The 16,008-nt window shown below is 36.6% G+C and overlaps 1 protein-coding gene across 1 annotated transcript in view; it reads right to left on the bottom strand.

The window, feature by feature from the left end:
* Positions 1-16,008, bottom strand: part of TMX4 (thioredoxin related transmembrane protein 4) — a 45,013-nt gene that overhangs the window by 16,188 nt on the left and 12,817 nt on the right. Inside the window, exons 2-5 of the mRNA XM_007539575.3 lie at positions 15,532-15,647; positions 7,936-7,981; positions 6,353-6,481; positions 2,517-2,562 (exon numbers count right to left, since the gene is read on the bottom strand). Of these exons, the coding sequence (XP_007539637.1) occupies positions 2,517-2,562; positions 6,353-6,481; positions 7,936-7,981; positions 15,532-15,647 (337 nt within the window). The remainder of the gene's footprint in view (positions 1-2,516; positions 2,563-6,352; positions 6,482-7,935; positions 7,982-15,531; positions 15,648-16,008) is intronic.

Below are 16,008 nucleotides of genomic sequence, written 5' to 3'. Positions count from 1 at the left end.
GCAGTCAAACAATACTGTCATGTTCATCGGTCTTTCTCTGTCTCTTTCCCCCTCTCTAGCTGGGACATGGGGTGGGGTGGTGATAAGGTGACTGGGATTGATGGTGTCTTACAGGCATGGAGCCCCAGAGATAACCCTGATGGCAAAAAATAAAATTAAAAATATACATGTAAGTATCATAAATGCTCTACTTCTCAATAACCAAAAAGTATGTCTTAAGTGGCTATTCAGAGATGGGTAACAGTCTATCCTTTAGTTCAGCCCCTCTTAGCATAATCCATCTGTCTATTTCCACTGTTGGGCACTGTGCATACACAGATAAAACAATCACTCCTGGCCTTGAGGAGATAATGCCACCCACTATAGTTGATGAGAAACTATAAATCTTTATCTAAATACTTGTTTCTCTAGGAGTAAATGCCAAATTATACAAAGTCAAGCAATTATTTACCTCTACTACTACTGCTTTTGAAAATATAACTTCTCTGTTATTTAACAATGCTTTATCATCATAATCAAATTTCATCTCAGTTTCTCCTGATGCACACTTATCATAAGCTCAATGCTAAGATCTTCCTCTTAATGATTCTTGACATTTACCTATTATACTGTTATAAAACTACAAGGTTTCCAGGTAACTATCAAGATATAAGGACTCTCCCTTTTTTTAACTCTCAAATCACTTTACTGAGAAAGCATTGATTTACAGGATTTTTGTTACAAGAACATATTCCCACAAACGAAGTGCTCAGTACATATTACCCTCCACCCAACTATCATACTGATGCACCACAGGGACTTTGGGTCCTCAGCCCCCCTTGTACAGCTCTTCCCTTCCATCCCTTCCATCTTCTGTGTTCCCAAATGGACTCCATCAACTAGTAATGTAAATATACAGAAGAGGCAGAATTCCCAGTTCACAACTTCAAGTCCTCAACCCTAATTCTCATTAGTTTTAATAGAAGGCAATCATGTAAATACTAACTAGACAGACAAAAAAAAAAAAAAAATACCATTGTTTCTACTCTCATAAAAAAAAATCTATTGTTTAATATCATACATAAATGTCAAAATGTTCAATTTTAAATAAAAGGAAAAGTCTATGCCATCAATTCAGGTTCTACTATAAAAGCAAAACCTCCAGAATTTGTATTCTAGCTCACAAGTTAAAAATAAAATAAAACTAAAAAGCTGTTACACAAAAAGTTGTATTCTTAAATATTCTTTGGAATATATTACATGCATGAAAAATATCAGGGTGTTAGAAGTTATAATATTTTTCTGTTTCTCTATACAAAAATGTGTCATTGTTTTTCTGACAACCCATCAGAATAAGTGTTCATGAGTTTCTTAAATATTAAGTTCCAAATATGATATCATAGCCTCCAAGTATAGTTTAGAAATGGTAATACAGGCATTTCACTTCTAAAGACTTTGAAATACCTGAAATATATGTGGGAAAAGACCTATGTGGGAAGTGAGAGTGTTTTATAGCCACCTATCATGGGAAATGTACTGTAAACCAGCAATTTTGTTAAATCTGGCAAAATTTGGGCTATACATAACCAGTTGTGTAACACATTTAAGAATTCATAATTATTAAGCATTTTTATTTTTGGATTTTCCCCTTTTGTTGCAACTGTTGTTTTATTGTTATTGTACTTATTATTATTGATGTTGTTATTGATGTCATCGTTATTGGATAGGAGAGAAATGGAGAGAGGAGAGGAAGACAGAGAGGGGGAGAGAAAGATAGACACCTGCAGACCTGCTTCACCACCTGTGAAGCGACTCCCCTGCAGGTGGGGAGCAGGGGGCTCAAACTGGGATCCTTATGCTGGTCCTTGCGCTTTGCTCCATGTGCACTTAACTCACTGTGTTACCACCTGACCCCCATTATTCAGCATTTTAGTAACAGGTCTAACTTACTAAAACAATGAAATGAAGTAATATAAGCATATGTAGAGAACACATTTTCCTTAGAGGCCAGAGAGGAAACATTTTAGACTTTGGGAACATAAAGAATTTATTATTACTCAAGTCTAGTATTGCAGTGTAAAAGCCGTCATTGGCAATGAGTAGTCAATGAACATGGTTGTGTTCCAAAAGAGCTTTCCAAAGACAGGAGGTCAGTACACAAGATAAAGTTGTCTGATACCTGATCTATAGATTTCACTTTTAGATTTATATAGTTTTGATCAGCAGAGAAATCATGAAAATGGGAAAATAAGATGAAATGAAACCACTAAGTCCTTTCAGCCTTGATAAAGGGATCCACCCACTTATCTAAGAAAATATAACTTTAACACAGCAATTAGAGGTCTCTTTATAATTTATGCCTTTCTACAAAGAGAAACAGTTTCAATAAGGACTTTCATGTAGGAGTACTTGCGTGGCTTCATAAAACTGAAATTCGGAAAATATCCATAAATATTTATTCCTCCTTTGTTTAGAAGCTATTGTCTTACTCTTAAAAATCCCTCTGCAAACATAATCATAAGGATATAACTACTCACCCATATTTGACCAGAGATGCTAAAAAGACCAGCCATTCCAGACATCCTAAAATAATAAATAAATAAATAAATAAGTAAATAAACAAACAAACCACTATAAAGAAATAAAACCCAGGTCACAAGGATTGCCCCTCCACTTCTTGTGACACATTTTCCTTATTCCTGGATTCACACTCATTCTTTTAAATCTTATATCCCATGGCCATTATTTCAATCACTCTAATGAAATCCATTAAAATCCATTGATACTTTCTTCCCCCTTATGTAGGAGGCAACAACCCGTACCATGAACAGCTGGATACAACAACCCGTACCATGAACAGTTGGATATCTGTAGGGAAGTAGGTGATATGACCAGGACAGTTTTCCCTTAACAGCCATAAAACTCACTAAGCACTCATAATCCATAGTCCCACTGTCAATTTTTGGCTGCATCTTAGATGTCAGCCAAAGTTCTTTTCTTTCTCTTCAAATCTCATGTAGTTCTCCCTTCCCCACGTAAGCTTGGCTAGCAAACACTCAATGTATGTCACTGAGATAATCAGAAGCTGCTATGTGATCTCTCTTACCTCCCGAAAGCCAAATCTGAGCTGGTATATAATTGCATCCACCTTCTCCTATTAAACCAGAGAAAGTCTATCTCCCCTATCACAGTCCAAGTTCTTCATTTGGATCCCATCCTTTTGTCTTACTAATGTCTTGGTCCTTTCATCAGCTCTTCCTGCATTAGCACATTCTCCTTTCTGCTTGATTACTTTCAATGCTGTGAAAACATGTTCTTCTTTTTTTTTTTTTTAAAAAGCCTTCACATAGTTCCCTAGATTCACAAATTTCTCTAAGGAATAGTATAAACCTGTTTCTTCTTCACCATAACTGATTCAAATCTGGCTTCTGTCCACACTATTGCACTATTACTACTTACTAAGGCTACAATGACCTTCCATTATCTCATTGAAATCCATGTAACAGACTAGATCCTCCTTACCTTCCTGGTAACATGAGACACACATCACTATCCTCCTTTTTGAGCACTCTGAATTTTTAAGAGAACCATGTTCCTTCTTTATCCTACTCAACTTTCCTTCCTTCCTTCTTTCTTTCTTTTGCCTCCAGGGTTATTGCTGGGGCTCAGTGCCTGCACTACAAATCCACTGCTCCTGGCAGCCATCTTCCATTATAGTTGTTGCTGGATAGGACAGAGAGAAATTAAGAAAGGAGAGGAAAATAGAGAGGAGGTGAGAAAGATAAACACCTACAGACCTGCTTCACTGCCTACAAAACAACTCCCCAGCAGGTGGGGAGCCAGGGGCTTGAACTGGAATCCTTATGCCAGTCCTTGCGCTTTGCACCATGTGCACTTAGCACTATGTGTACTTAACCCAGTGCACGACCACCCACCCCCATCTACTCAACTTATTTTGAATGTCATGACACTTTTCTTTCCTCTCTAGGTCTCTATCAATATGTGTTGTATTTAATTTCTCCATAATTTTAATGCATGGGGGATGTAACTCTATAAATAAAGTCTAAATCTCTAATTTGACATGTCTAATACGAAGCATTTTCTCTTGCCTAAACAAATTATGAAACCAGGACCCACCAAGTACTCAAACCAGAAATCCAGAAGATTTATTTTAAAAAGTTTCCCTCTCCCCACTGTTGTCACCTCGGTAGTACACACTACCACCATCCTCAGACTAGACACTAAAACAGCCTGCCTCAATCCCATCCGTTCTTATCCTCGCCAATCTCTTCTCCTAAAAGCCACTTGTCAATGTATATACTCACAATAGCAAAACCCTCACTATGACCATAAATCCGTAGGACCTAGCTTTGTCTTCTACTCATACTTGTTTCATACTAACCTTTCACTGAACTTGGCCCTGGTCACGTTTCTGCTCCTCAGTAATATTATCAACCTCTTTACATATTAAGGCCTACAAGAACATTATCCATTCCTGAGCAGATCTCTCCTCAGAACCTTTTCATACCATGGGTACTTCTATCCTTCATCTTATTTAGAGTCCTCCCTTCAAAATGACTTCTCATCTCTTCATTTCACAAAGATTCATAATCCCTGCTATTCCTTGTTTTAGTAAAAGTGTGGTTTTTTAAGTCCCTAAACCAATTATGATTCTTTGTATCCCTAGTTATTTTGATTTTCATAATCTGTCTCAAAATAACTTAAAGGAAACAGAGGACCATGTGTATTTTATCTATTGTTGAGTAGACAGTATAAGGCATGCAATTAGTACTCAAATATTTATATAATTAAACATCAAGAGATCAGCTATTTTTTAGAATAAGCTATGTATTTTCTGAGTATTATATGTGTCCTTAGATTATTTGAGAATTATATAAGTGTCCTTAAATTATTCCAGAAATGTGATATAATTTATTACTATTTATATAGGGGTATTTCTTATACGTACAACCATAAATGGAATTATATATGTGATGATTCATTCAAAATTACAGTATGGAGAAAAGTTATTATGGTTTTGCCATATCTACTTCACAGCTGCCATCAGGGCCAAAAATTATCCCCTATCAATATTCTCCTAGGTAGTCAAAAGGCACCACAATTTTTATTTGCCAAATACAATACATTGCAATTCCTTCATAAACTGTACCTATGAAAGAACTACTCTTCAATCTAACCAACTATTGAAAATGGGGGAAAAAATGGTAAATGTTGATTATCATGTTTCCTAATGAGAAAACAATTGGTATGGCTTAGTACAAAAGCTAGAGAATAGTCTTTCTGAACCTGGATACTTTTCCCCATTATATTAATAGCTAAGTGAAACACAGGCATCATTAATCCACATAGGTCAAGCCTTGTTTTATGTGGTCTCGGTAATCAGAAGTGATGGGGAGGGGGGGAGAAGGTTTTTAAAGGTCCATGAAATGGTAACTTTACATCTCCTATTTCATTAATAAAACTTTGCTATGAAAAAAAATAGTTATGATGTTGGACCAAAATTCTCTACCACTCAAGAAAGATAGGTCTGGCAATGGGTGCAACCTAGAACATTCCTAGCTATTACTACAGAATGCAAGCTCAGACCTACAGGGATGCAGAGGCTACACAGGCTCCTGCACTAAATATAGGCCCCAGATCAACTTGATAGGGTTTATAGTTAATGGTGTTTATATATGTTTCCCAGATTTGGGAGCTACTCTCTTCCCTGATCCAGCTTTCTAGTCCTATTTCTAAACCTGACACCATCTCCCCAGATAATACCTTCAACCCACCTGCATGTTAGCTGTCAGGCTCCAGCAAAAATTAGTAAAGTCATGGGCCCCTTGGAATACACCTAAAATAGACCTACTAACTTTTTCCAAAATGGAGACGCTCAAAACTCATCTGCTATATTCTTGCCTTTAGGTTCCAGATTATCAAACAATTTGTTCTGCTTTATATTTTCATATTTTTCAGACACAAAGTTGCAGATGCTACCATGGCATCAACGTGACTTCTCCAAGCAGACAACTTCACCAATGTACCCTGAAACCCCCTCTCTGGAGCCCTGCCACACTAGGGAAAAATAGAAACAGGTTGCAAGTGTGGATCGACCTGCCAACACCCATGTCCAGTGGAGAAGGAATTACAGAAGACAGACCTTCCACCTTCTGTACCCCATATAATGATCCTGGGTCCATGTTCCCTGAGGGATAAAGAATAAGAAAACTTCCAGTGGAGGGATAAAGAATAAAGGACTCTGGTGGTGGGAAATGTGTGGAATTTTACCCCCTTATCCTATGGTTTTGTCAATATTTTCTATTTCTTATTTTTATAAATAAATTTTAAAAATTAAAAAAAAAATAGTTACGTTAGAGAAGCTGGGGATTTCCAGCCAGTGAGAGGCTCAACAGATTGCCATTTCTTCTCTAAGATATAATTCTGCAGGTCTTCATAAATTCCAGGGCCACGGTAACGGCGGAATACCCCATCCTTTGCACTATAAATTATAAAAACATATATATATATGTATATATATATATAAAAGTAGGCTCCATCAGTAACTGCAAATGAGTATTAATCAGTTATAAGTGAAAAATTTTAAAACAAAAAATTAAATTTTTCTCACTATGCAACCTTAACTACAAGCAAACTTCTTGATAGTGTTTACTCTGCTAAATTAATTTTTATTATCTTTGTTAGCAATGATTTTGATTTTTCTTTACAATTGTTAACAAGCCTTTTATAAATTGTATGAACTTCACCAAATTCATATCCCTCCCCTCAGAATCAATATAATACTTCTTATTCTCACACCCTCCTTCATTGTCTCACTTTCTTGCTATAACTTTCCTAAGTAGATAGAGTCTACACTTACCTTTTCCTCCTCTTCTATTACTGATTCACTACTTGGTGCAACTAGGTGACTCCACTGAAATTGCTCATTTTGGAGGTCTCCAATTTGCAATATTCAAAGAGTATTCTCCCATCATTTTTCCTTCATCTCACTGGCACTGCTGAACACTCTTCCATTACATCCTTGCTTCCTACTTTCCTTAATTTTAATGGCATGAGTTATCTGGACTTCTTCCTGCTTCTCTGACCATTCCTTCTCAATTCCCTAAACCTGTCTTTCTTTGTAGATATCCAACGTTGGTAATCCCAGGTTCTATCCTTGACATGATTCTCTTCCACTGTACACATTCTACCTAGACATAGTTCAAATGCCATCTACCTTAATACTGAAGAATTCCCAGTATGTATCTCCACTTTGGGCTTTTTTCCCAGAGTTCCAGATCCTAACATCATAATGTCAGCTAAATTTCTCCAATTCGAACTAATATAAGTACATCATACTATCTCCTTCATTTTGATCTTGACTAAGCTTCACATCTTCATCTTATTCTCATGGTTCCTTAATAGCCTTTACTAGTTACACATGCCCTAGGTTGGTGTCATCATAGGTTTCTTCTCTAAGATTAGTCAGTCACCAAGTCCCAATGATCCTTCCTACCTCTTAAGTATCTCCAGAATACCTCTTTCCTCTGTCACTGCTACAGCTTCTCTGAGATCACCACCCATCTGCCCCCAATGGGCCAGATAACTAGTCAGACTTCTTAGAAGTCATTTTAGTTTTTTCCTGGGTTTTTCCATCACAGGTCTTCTAGAAGAGTTCTCCAACTTGTCTGGGAGTTTTGTTTGTCTGTTTTTTCATTATTACCAGTAAGCTTTTCCTTAACCTTTTCTCCCCACCTATTCACTGCCTGAAATTCTGTCACACTCTGGGCTAATACTTCTCCTTCCATTATAACTGCTATTAAGGACAGATCTGAAAGTCTTTCTCCCTTCAAAAATTAAGATGAATGAATCACAGTTATGAAAACAACTTGGTATTCCTGGTACACAGCTATTGACTTCTAATCTTTGTAAGGGCAGAAAATTATTTAAACTTACTGAAAAAATGCTGGGAGAGTGGTGACAAAGAAGCGGCCACTCAAACCTACCAGAAAAATAACAAAGAAATTACAAGTCAAACTGAGCTTAATTAATCCAAGCAACTAACTTACCTACAAACATAGGCAGTTTTGAACTGCTTTTATATCCAAATACTGAAACCATTATAATTATTTGAATCACACTGTTATATTTTCTTAGAGATGTTTTATTGGTAACCGTTGTCATTAACCAGTATTTCAAGTCACTGACACAATACCTGTTTATCTTCAATGAATTACAATGGAGTTTTCTGGCTTTCCCATCACCTGGAACTGTATGATGCCTGGAAGTACAGGTTTCAGAGTCATGTAACCCTGATACAAACTAAATTCTCTACTTATTAACTTTGGAATCTTAAAGTAGTTAATTTTCTGAGTCTCGGCTACCTTATTTAAAAATTGGGACCTAGGTATATTAAAACCTAACAATTGCTCTAAACTTAGAATCAGACTTCTGTTAAGTGCTTAGCATGCAGTATATGTATAATAAATTACATGTTTTATTATATCTACTATAGTTTAATAAGAATAGAGAATATGAACAAATAAGATCATGTTTAATACATGTATATATTTATAAAACTAGCAATTCTTTCAAGGGAGTCATGAACACTAAGCAGTTTTTTTCATTTGTCTAAGAAAGTCAATATTATTAATTATATAGCAAATGGAAGGTATATATAAAGACAAAGGGAAATATAACCCTAGTCACTCAACAACTATTACTAAACCACTTCTTTGTTCCAGGGACTAAGATAATTGTTCAAGACAGATAGATAAGCAAAAGGTGCACAATCTTTGCTTTCACAGCTTAAAGCCTAGAGGCAGAGGACAAAAAAATAATAAAAAAAATCACAATCATGTTACACATTTAAATACATATCAACAAAGTGGCAAACAACAAAAACCTGGAGATTTAAAAACAGATCCCTGTTTTTTAAATGCTTACAAGTAAATATTTATCTGAATACCAAGAATGTGTAAGTATGATCCTGGCACAGTGAAAAGTTACAGGACTACTTGGGTCATCCTAGAAAAATAACAGATAGATCATTTTAATAATAATTACTATTCTGCCTTTTCCATAAGTGCATAATCTGGACAAAATCCAATATTTATCTAAATGTAATAGTTCAATTTGAAATGCTAAAACTTTACTTTTAATAACATGGCAAATGTGATTATACCTAGTCTATAAGTTGTCTATGGTCATCATAACATATCAAAGTTTTTCTTTCTCCCTTTCATTCTCTCTCTCTCTTACTTCCCTTTCTTTTTTTCTTTATTGCCATATCAAATTTAAAACATTCCTACAGCACTTAGAAGAACTACAGCACAGTAGTAAGAGTCAATAATGTAAGAACATTTCTTAGGTGCTATACATTAAAATACTATCAAATACACAAGTGGCCTGAGAAGTCAACTGGAGATCTTAACAAGCATCTTTGACTATAGGGCATTTATACCATTAACATTGTTTGAAATTCCATGCTACCATGAACAAAGGAAAAAATTTGATGACAGTTATTTTATGAGAGAAAGACAGAGAGAGAGTAACCAGCACATTGCTCAGCTTTAGCATATATTACACAGGGATCAAACTCAAGGCCTCATACATGTATTTTATTTTTTCGATGGAAAGAGAGGGAAAGAGATCAATAGTATAGAAGCTTCTTCCAGTATAAAGGTTGGATCATGCACATGACAGAGCAGGGGCCTGTCTAGGTGAGCTATCATGCCAACCCTGGACTACTTTTTACAATGATAAAATATTAATACTAACTAAAGGACAGTATACTGACTTCTGTAATAAATTCATGATTTTGTTTGTATAGAGGGGATTTACTTTACAATAGATTTGTTGCATACAATTCCCAAATTCCTAGTTTTCTCTCTCTCTTTTTTTTTGTCTCCAGGTTTATTGCTGGAGCTCAGTGCCCTGCACTATGAATCCACTGCTCCTGGAGGCTATTTTTCTCCCCTTTTGTTATCCTTGTTTTACTGTTGTTGTGGTTATTGTTGTTATTGTTGTCGTTATAGAACAGAGAGAAATCAATAGAGGAGGGGAAGACAGAGAGGGGAAGAGAAAGATAGACACCTGCAGACCTGCTTCACCATTTGTGAAGCAACCCCCTTGTAGGTGGGGAGTTGGGGGCTTGAACTGGGATCCTTATAGCAATCCTTGCACTTTGCGCCATTTGCGCATAACCCACTGTGCTACCACCCAACTCCCCTAAAGTTTTCTCCTTCTCCTCCCTTCCCAAACCTCCCCAAAATCCTTTGCTTTGGAGTAATCTACCTTACCCAGTCCGCATTCCACTTTGTGCTCTCCTTCCCCATCCTTACTTTAAGTCCTGCTAATAAGTGAGATCATTTGGTATTTGTCCTTCTCTTTTTAGCTTATCTCACTCAACATGTCCTCAAGTTTCAACCAAGAAGATGCAAAGGAGAACTTCACTGTTTTTAAAAGCTGAGTAGTATGCCATCGTGTATATATACCACAGGTTTTGGGGTTTTTGTTTTTTTTTCCTTTTTTAGCCACTTATCTGATGTTGGACATCTGGGTTGCTTCCAGGTTCTGGTGGTTACAAATTGTTGTGCTATGAACATAGGTATACCTAGATCTCTTCTGATAGGTATTTGTTTCCTTTGGGTAAATCCCAAGAAGAGAAATTGCTGGGTCATAGGGTAGGTCCATTTCTAGTGTCCTGATAAGTCTCCAGATCATTTTCCACAATGTCTGGACCATTTTTCACTCTCACCAGCAATGTAGAAGTGTCCCTTTCTCTCTAAATCCTCTCTAACACATGTCATTTTGATGAACCATAGTCTCACAGGTATAAAGTAGTATCTCACTATTCTCTTTATTTGCTTTTCTCTGATGATCAGTGACTTTGAGCATCTTCTCATATATCTGTTGGCACTCTGGATCTCTTCCTCAGTGAAATTTCTGTCTATATCCAGGCCCCATTTTCTAATGGGTGTGTGTGTGTGTCTGTGTCTGTGTGTATGTGTCTGTGTGTGTGTCTGTAATGTACTGCACTCTTTATGTATTTTGATTATTAGTCCTTTATCTGATGTGTGCTGTGTAAAGATCTTCTCCTATGCCACAGGGTGTCTTTCTGTTTGGGAGGTATTACCCTTTGCTGTGCATAAATTCTTCAGTTTGATATGGTCCCATTGGTTTACTTTCACTTTTATTGTCTTTGCTATTGGATTTGAATCCTTAAAGGCTTTTTTGTAGCATAGGTCATGAAGTGTCCTGCCAATGCTTTCTTCTGCGTTTCATAGTTTCTGGCCTAATGCCCATGTCCTTGATGCACTTGGAGTTGACTTTTGTGCATGTTAATAAGTGACTGTTCAACTTCATCTGCTTACATGTTCCAATCCCATTTTCCCAGCACCATTTGTTGAAGAGACTCTCCTTGCAACACTTTTTTTCCCCAATTTTCATTTATAAAAAGGAAACACTCACAAAAACCATAGGATAAGAGGGATACAACACCACACAATTCCCACCACCAGAACTCTGTATCCCATCCCATCCCCTGATAGCTTTCCTATTCTTTATCCCTCTGAGAGTTGACAGAGAGAAATTGTAAGAAGGGGGATAGAGAGGGAAAGAGACAGAGAAACACCTGTATCTCTACTTCACCACTTGGGAAGCTTTCCCCCTGGCAGGCAGGGACCAGGGGCTTAAACCTGGATTCTTGCACATTGTCATGTGTGCTCTTAACCAGGTGGGCCACTGTCTGGCCTCTTTCTCCTTATTTCAAATGTCACCTACACATTGTTGGTCCTCAAATACATCATCTTTATCACATCCCTACTTAGATTTCTATTTAACATTTCAACATAAAGCATGTCCTAAACCTGTTTCTCCTCTGCCTTCAGTCTTTCCCATCTTTTCTCTTTCCATAAAATACTAGAGCCTATCAGAAAATCCTTTTGGATGTTCCAGTCAAATGCAGTATCTCACTTAAATTCATTTCTCCATGTTTCTTTTTGGTTTGACCAAAACATCTTAATCATGCTGAATTATGTCATTAACCTGTTATGTGCCTGCCTTTGTTTCTTCTTCTTAACTCCTACAATTTTCACATAGTACCAGATGCAAATTCTTTAGGATTTCTTTTGAAACATAAATTCTATCAAAGTCCAGCCATATTCAGTATCTTCCAATAGCTTCCTTCCTGCCCTGCTTCACAAGAAGGCTAAATTCTTTGCCATGGTCCTATGTTATCTAGTTCCTGGCTACCTCTTCAGTTCTATTTATCTATAGTCCTTTGCTGGTCATCATAATGTTCCTCAAATTACTCAGGCACATTCTCACCTACATATGCTCCTTGCTCTGCCTAGAATGTCCCTCCCTGATAAGACCTCTCTGATTAAATAATCCTTTCCCTAAGCACCTTATTTAAAATAGTAGTTCCCAACATTTTTATTCTGCCTTCTTCATTTTTACATAGCCCTGAACACTATTAGATATAGCTTCTATTATACTTCATAGTTTATCTCCTTTGCTAAAATGAGCTAGTGTTCGCCTCCCCTTTTCATCTGTATCTTTCTTCAGATGTTTCCATTTCTATCACTGGTATCCAGAACAAAGCCTGGTGTATAAAAGGGATTCAAATGTTTTTATAATAAACCCATTATTTTGAAAACACACTGTTCTCAAGATTTATGAAAGGATTCATCAAAAGAACTAGGTTCAAATTTTAATATTTTTCAAAAGTAAAATTCTCTAGGCCATTCAAATCATGTGTGTAGAATTGTCAGCCACTGGATCAATAAAGTGGATTTTTTGGGGGGTTAAGATTTATGGATGGACAGACTCATGGAGAGAAATTCCTACTGAAAGCGATGAGCACCAAAAAAGCAAATGACCCCATCCAAAAATGGGCAGAGGATATGAACAAAACATTCACCTCAGAGGAGATCCAAAAAGCTAACAAACATATGAAAAACTGCTCTAGGTCACTGATTGTCAGAGAAATGCAAATTAAGACAACATTGAGATACCACCTCACTCCTGTAAGAATGGCATACATCAAAAAGGACAGCAGCAACAAATGCTGGAGAGGCTGTGGGGACAGAGGAACCCTTTTGCATTGCTGGTGGGAATGTAAACTGGTCCAGCCTCTGTGGAGAGCAGTCTGGAAAACTCTCACAAGGCTAGACATGGACCTTCCATATGATCCAGTAATTCCTCTCCTGAGGTTATACCCCAAGGACTCCATAACACCTCTAGAGGATCTTACCCTGAAGGTGGAACAACAGTGGTAGGGACTGGCCCACTCTCTGAAAGGAGGCTCAGTCAACATATTCTGTGTCTCATGAAGGACAGGTCCTGAAATGAGTGCAGGCTAGAATGTTCCTCGCTATGACCACAAAATGAGAGCTCAGACCTACAGGTATGCAGAGGTTGCACAGACTCCTGTGCTGAATGTGGGCCGCAGATCAGATTGATGGGGTTTACAGTTAATGGTATTTATATACTTTTCCCATATTGGGGAGATACTCTCTTCCCTGATCCAGCTTTCTTGTCCTATTTCCAATTCTGACACCATCTTCCCAGACAATACCTTTAGCCCACCTAACATGTTAGCTGTCGGGCTCAAACAAAAATTAGTAAAGTCATAGGTGCCTTGGAATATAACTAAAATAGACCTTCTAACTTTTTCCAAAATGAAGACCCCAAATCTCAGCTGCTCTATTCTTACCTTTAGGTTCCTGATTATTTAACAATTTGTTCTGCTTTATATCTTAATGTTTTTCAGCGAACAAGTAGCAGATGCTACCATGGCGCCAACCATGGACAGACTACCTCACTAGCAAGCCCTGAACCCCACCTCCCCAGAGCCCTGCCCGACTAGGGAAAGATAGAAACAGGCTGGGAGCATGGATCAACCTGCCAATGCCCATGTCCAGTGGAGAAGCAATTACATAAGCCCACAATGATCCTGGGTCCATACTCCCAGAGGGATATAAATAATAGGAAAGCTTCTAATGGAGGGGATGGGGTATAGAACTGTGGTAGTGAGAACTGTGGAACTACACCCCTCTTATCCTAAGGTCTTGTTGATCATTATTAAATCAATAAAAAAAAAAAAAAGAAAAAAAGGAGGGGGCTTTACAGGAAAAAAAAGTGGTAACCACTTGACCACCAAAGAGAAGGCATAAATATAATATCTCAAAACTATAAACTAATAACTTTAATTGCCCATCTATCTATGGTATAAAAAGAGAAGTAGCTCGATTTAAATGCTCATCTCTTTTAGTAGGAATTTCTCTCCATGAGTCTGTCCATATATAAGTTTTAACCCCCCAAAAAATCCACTTTATTGATCCAGTGGTTGACAATTCATTATTTTATGTTTTCTTATTACAGAAAAATAATAGTTATACTTCTCTACCTACTTTCTTTTTTTCCCTTATAAGACAGAAAAGATAGAAAATGACTATACATAGGACAAATATAACTCAAAGTTTGAAAATAGTTAAATTTGAGGACTGAATCAGTAAGATTTAATATTTAACAAAGCTATACTTAAACTAAAAATATAAATAATATCTATCATTTCAGAATCTTAAAATCTCCTCTCCAGACCTCTTCTTCTTCTAGCGTTTGTTTGCCCTTCTTCCGTAGCCAGTCAACAGCGTCAGGTTGAGCCTGATGTAAAGTTTTGAGACCTCCTTTGAATCCAGACTAAAAAGTTATAATACTGACAGACATGTATCTGAACAGAATGAAAAAATTTGATATTCATTCTGGAAACCACAATTAAATATCTGATTTAGGAACGATTATAACAGATCTTAAAGCCTAAAGTATTGCAAATAAGTATTGATAACCACAAAGTAGTCTCTTCTTTATAACTTAAATGCTAGTGTCATAAACTTAACTAAGTACTAAACCCAAAATCACTATAGTACATGCTTTCTGATGGAATACAAGTCAGATCATCACCTACAGAGAACCCTTACTATAAGTGTCTAACCTGAATCATATTTCTAAAACAAGCTTCATAGCTACAAAAAATGCAGAATAAAAGACACCTAGGAAATCTCTGGCCTTTTCTTCTTTGAATGTGCCATGAAAAAAAAAAGGGGGGGGAGATACTATTCTAAACTAAGGGTAACTGAAAACACATAACAACCAAATGCAAAGAGTGACTCCTGTTAGAGTTAGTTAAAAAATAATATATCAGATATATGTTTATGTATATGTATGAACCATATGGGAAGCATACTCATAGGAAACATACATATGGAAAATAAGATGCTAATAAGCTAAAATACTGGAGAGTAAAATATTATGACTGAAACTTATTTTCAAATAGCTCAGTAAAAAATAGCACACACACATATATATGTATATACACACATATCTATTTGTGTAAATACAACATGCATGGACCCAGATATATCAAAATGTCGCCTGTTCATCCCAGATGGTCAGCCCATGGATAATCTTATATTTATATCTTCTATATATTAAAAATAAAACTCAAAGTAACACACTTTTAAAATTAGTGTTCAACACTGACAGTACCTGGTTCTTGAATGACATCTACCTTCCCAACACTGATCTGAAGTAGATCACCATTCTTTGCAAACATCTCCCATTCTGAATCAGTCTGCTGACAGGATGGACACCAAGGGGCATAACTGTAAGAAAAGCATAGTAACATCAATATAAATAATTGAAGAAAAAAAAAACTGTACAAGAAAACCAAAAGAATACTTAAGTTTTAAAAAGACTAATTCTGAATTAAAGAGAAATATATTTTCCAGAATCATTTGCTTAAAAATAAAAGCACATTTCTTAGGGAAATATTACTGTAAGATTACTATAAGGCATATTATTTTGTTATTATTCTTACAATTGACCCAAATTTTATAATTTTCCAGATTTTATTAAAATCCTTTTTTTTTTTAATCTTTATTTATTGGATAGAGACAGCCAGAAATCAAGAGGGAAGGGGAGGGAGAGAGGGAGAAAGACAGAGAGATACCTGCAGCCCTGCTT

This window comes from Erinaceus europaeus, chromosome 1 (genome assembly GCF_950295315.1).
Source record: "Erinaceus europaeus chromosome 1, mEriEur2.1, whole genome shotgun sequence".
Lineage (NCBI taxonomy): Eukaryota > Metazoa > Chordata > Mammalia > Eulipotyphla > Erinaceidae > Erinaceus > Erinaceus europaeus.
Note: the sequence above shows the minus strand (reverse complement) of the source record. Positions and strands in the feature narration are given on the sequence as shown.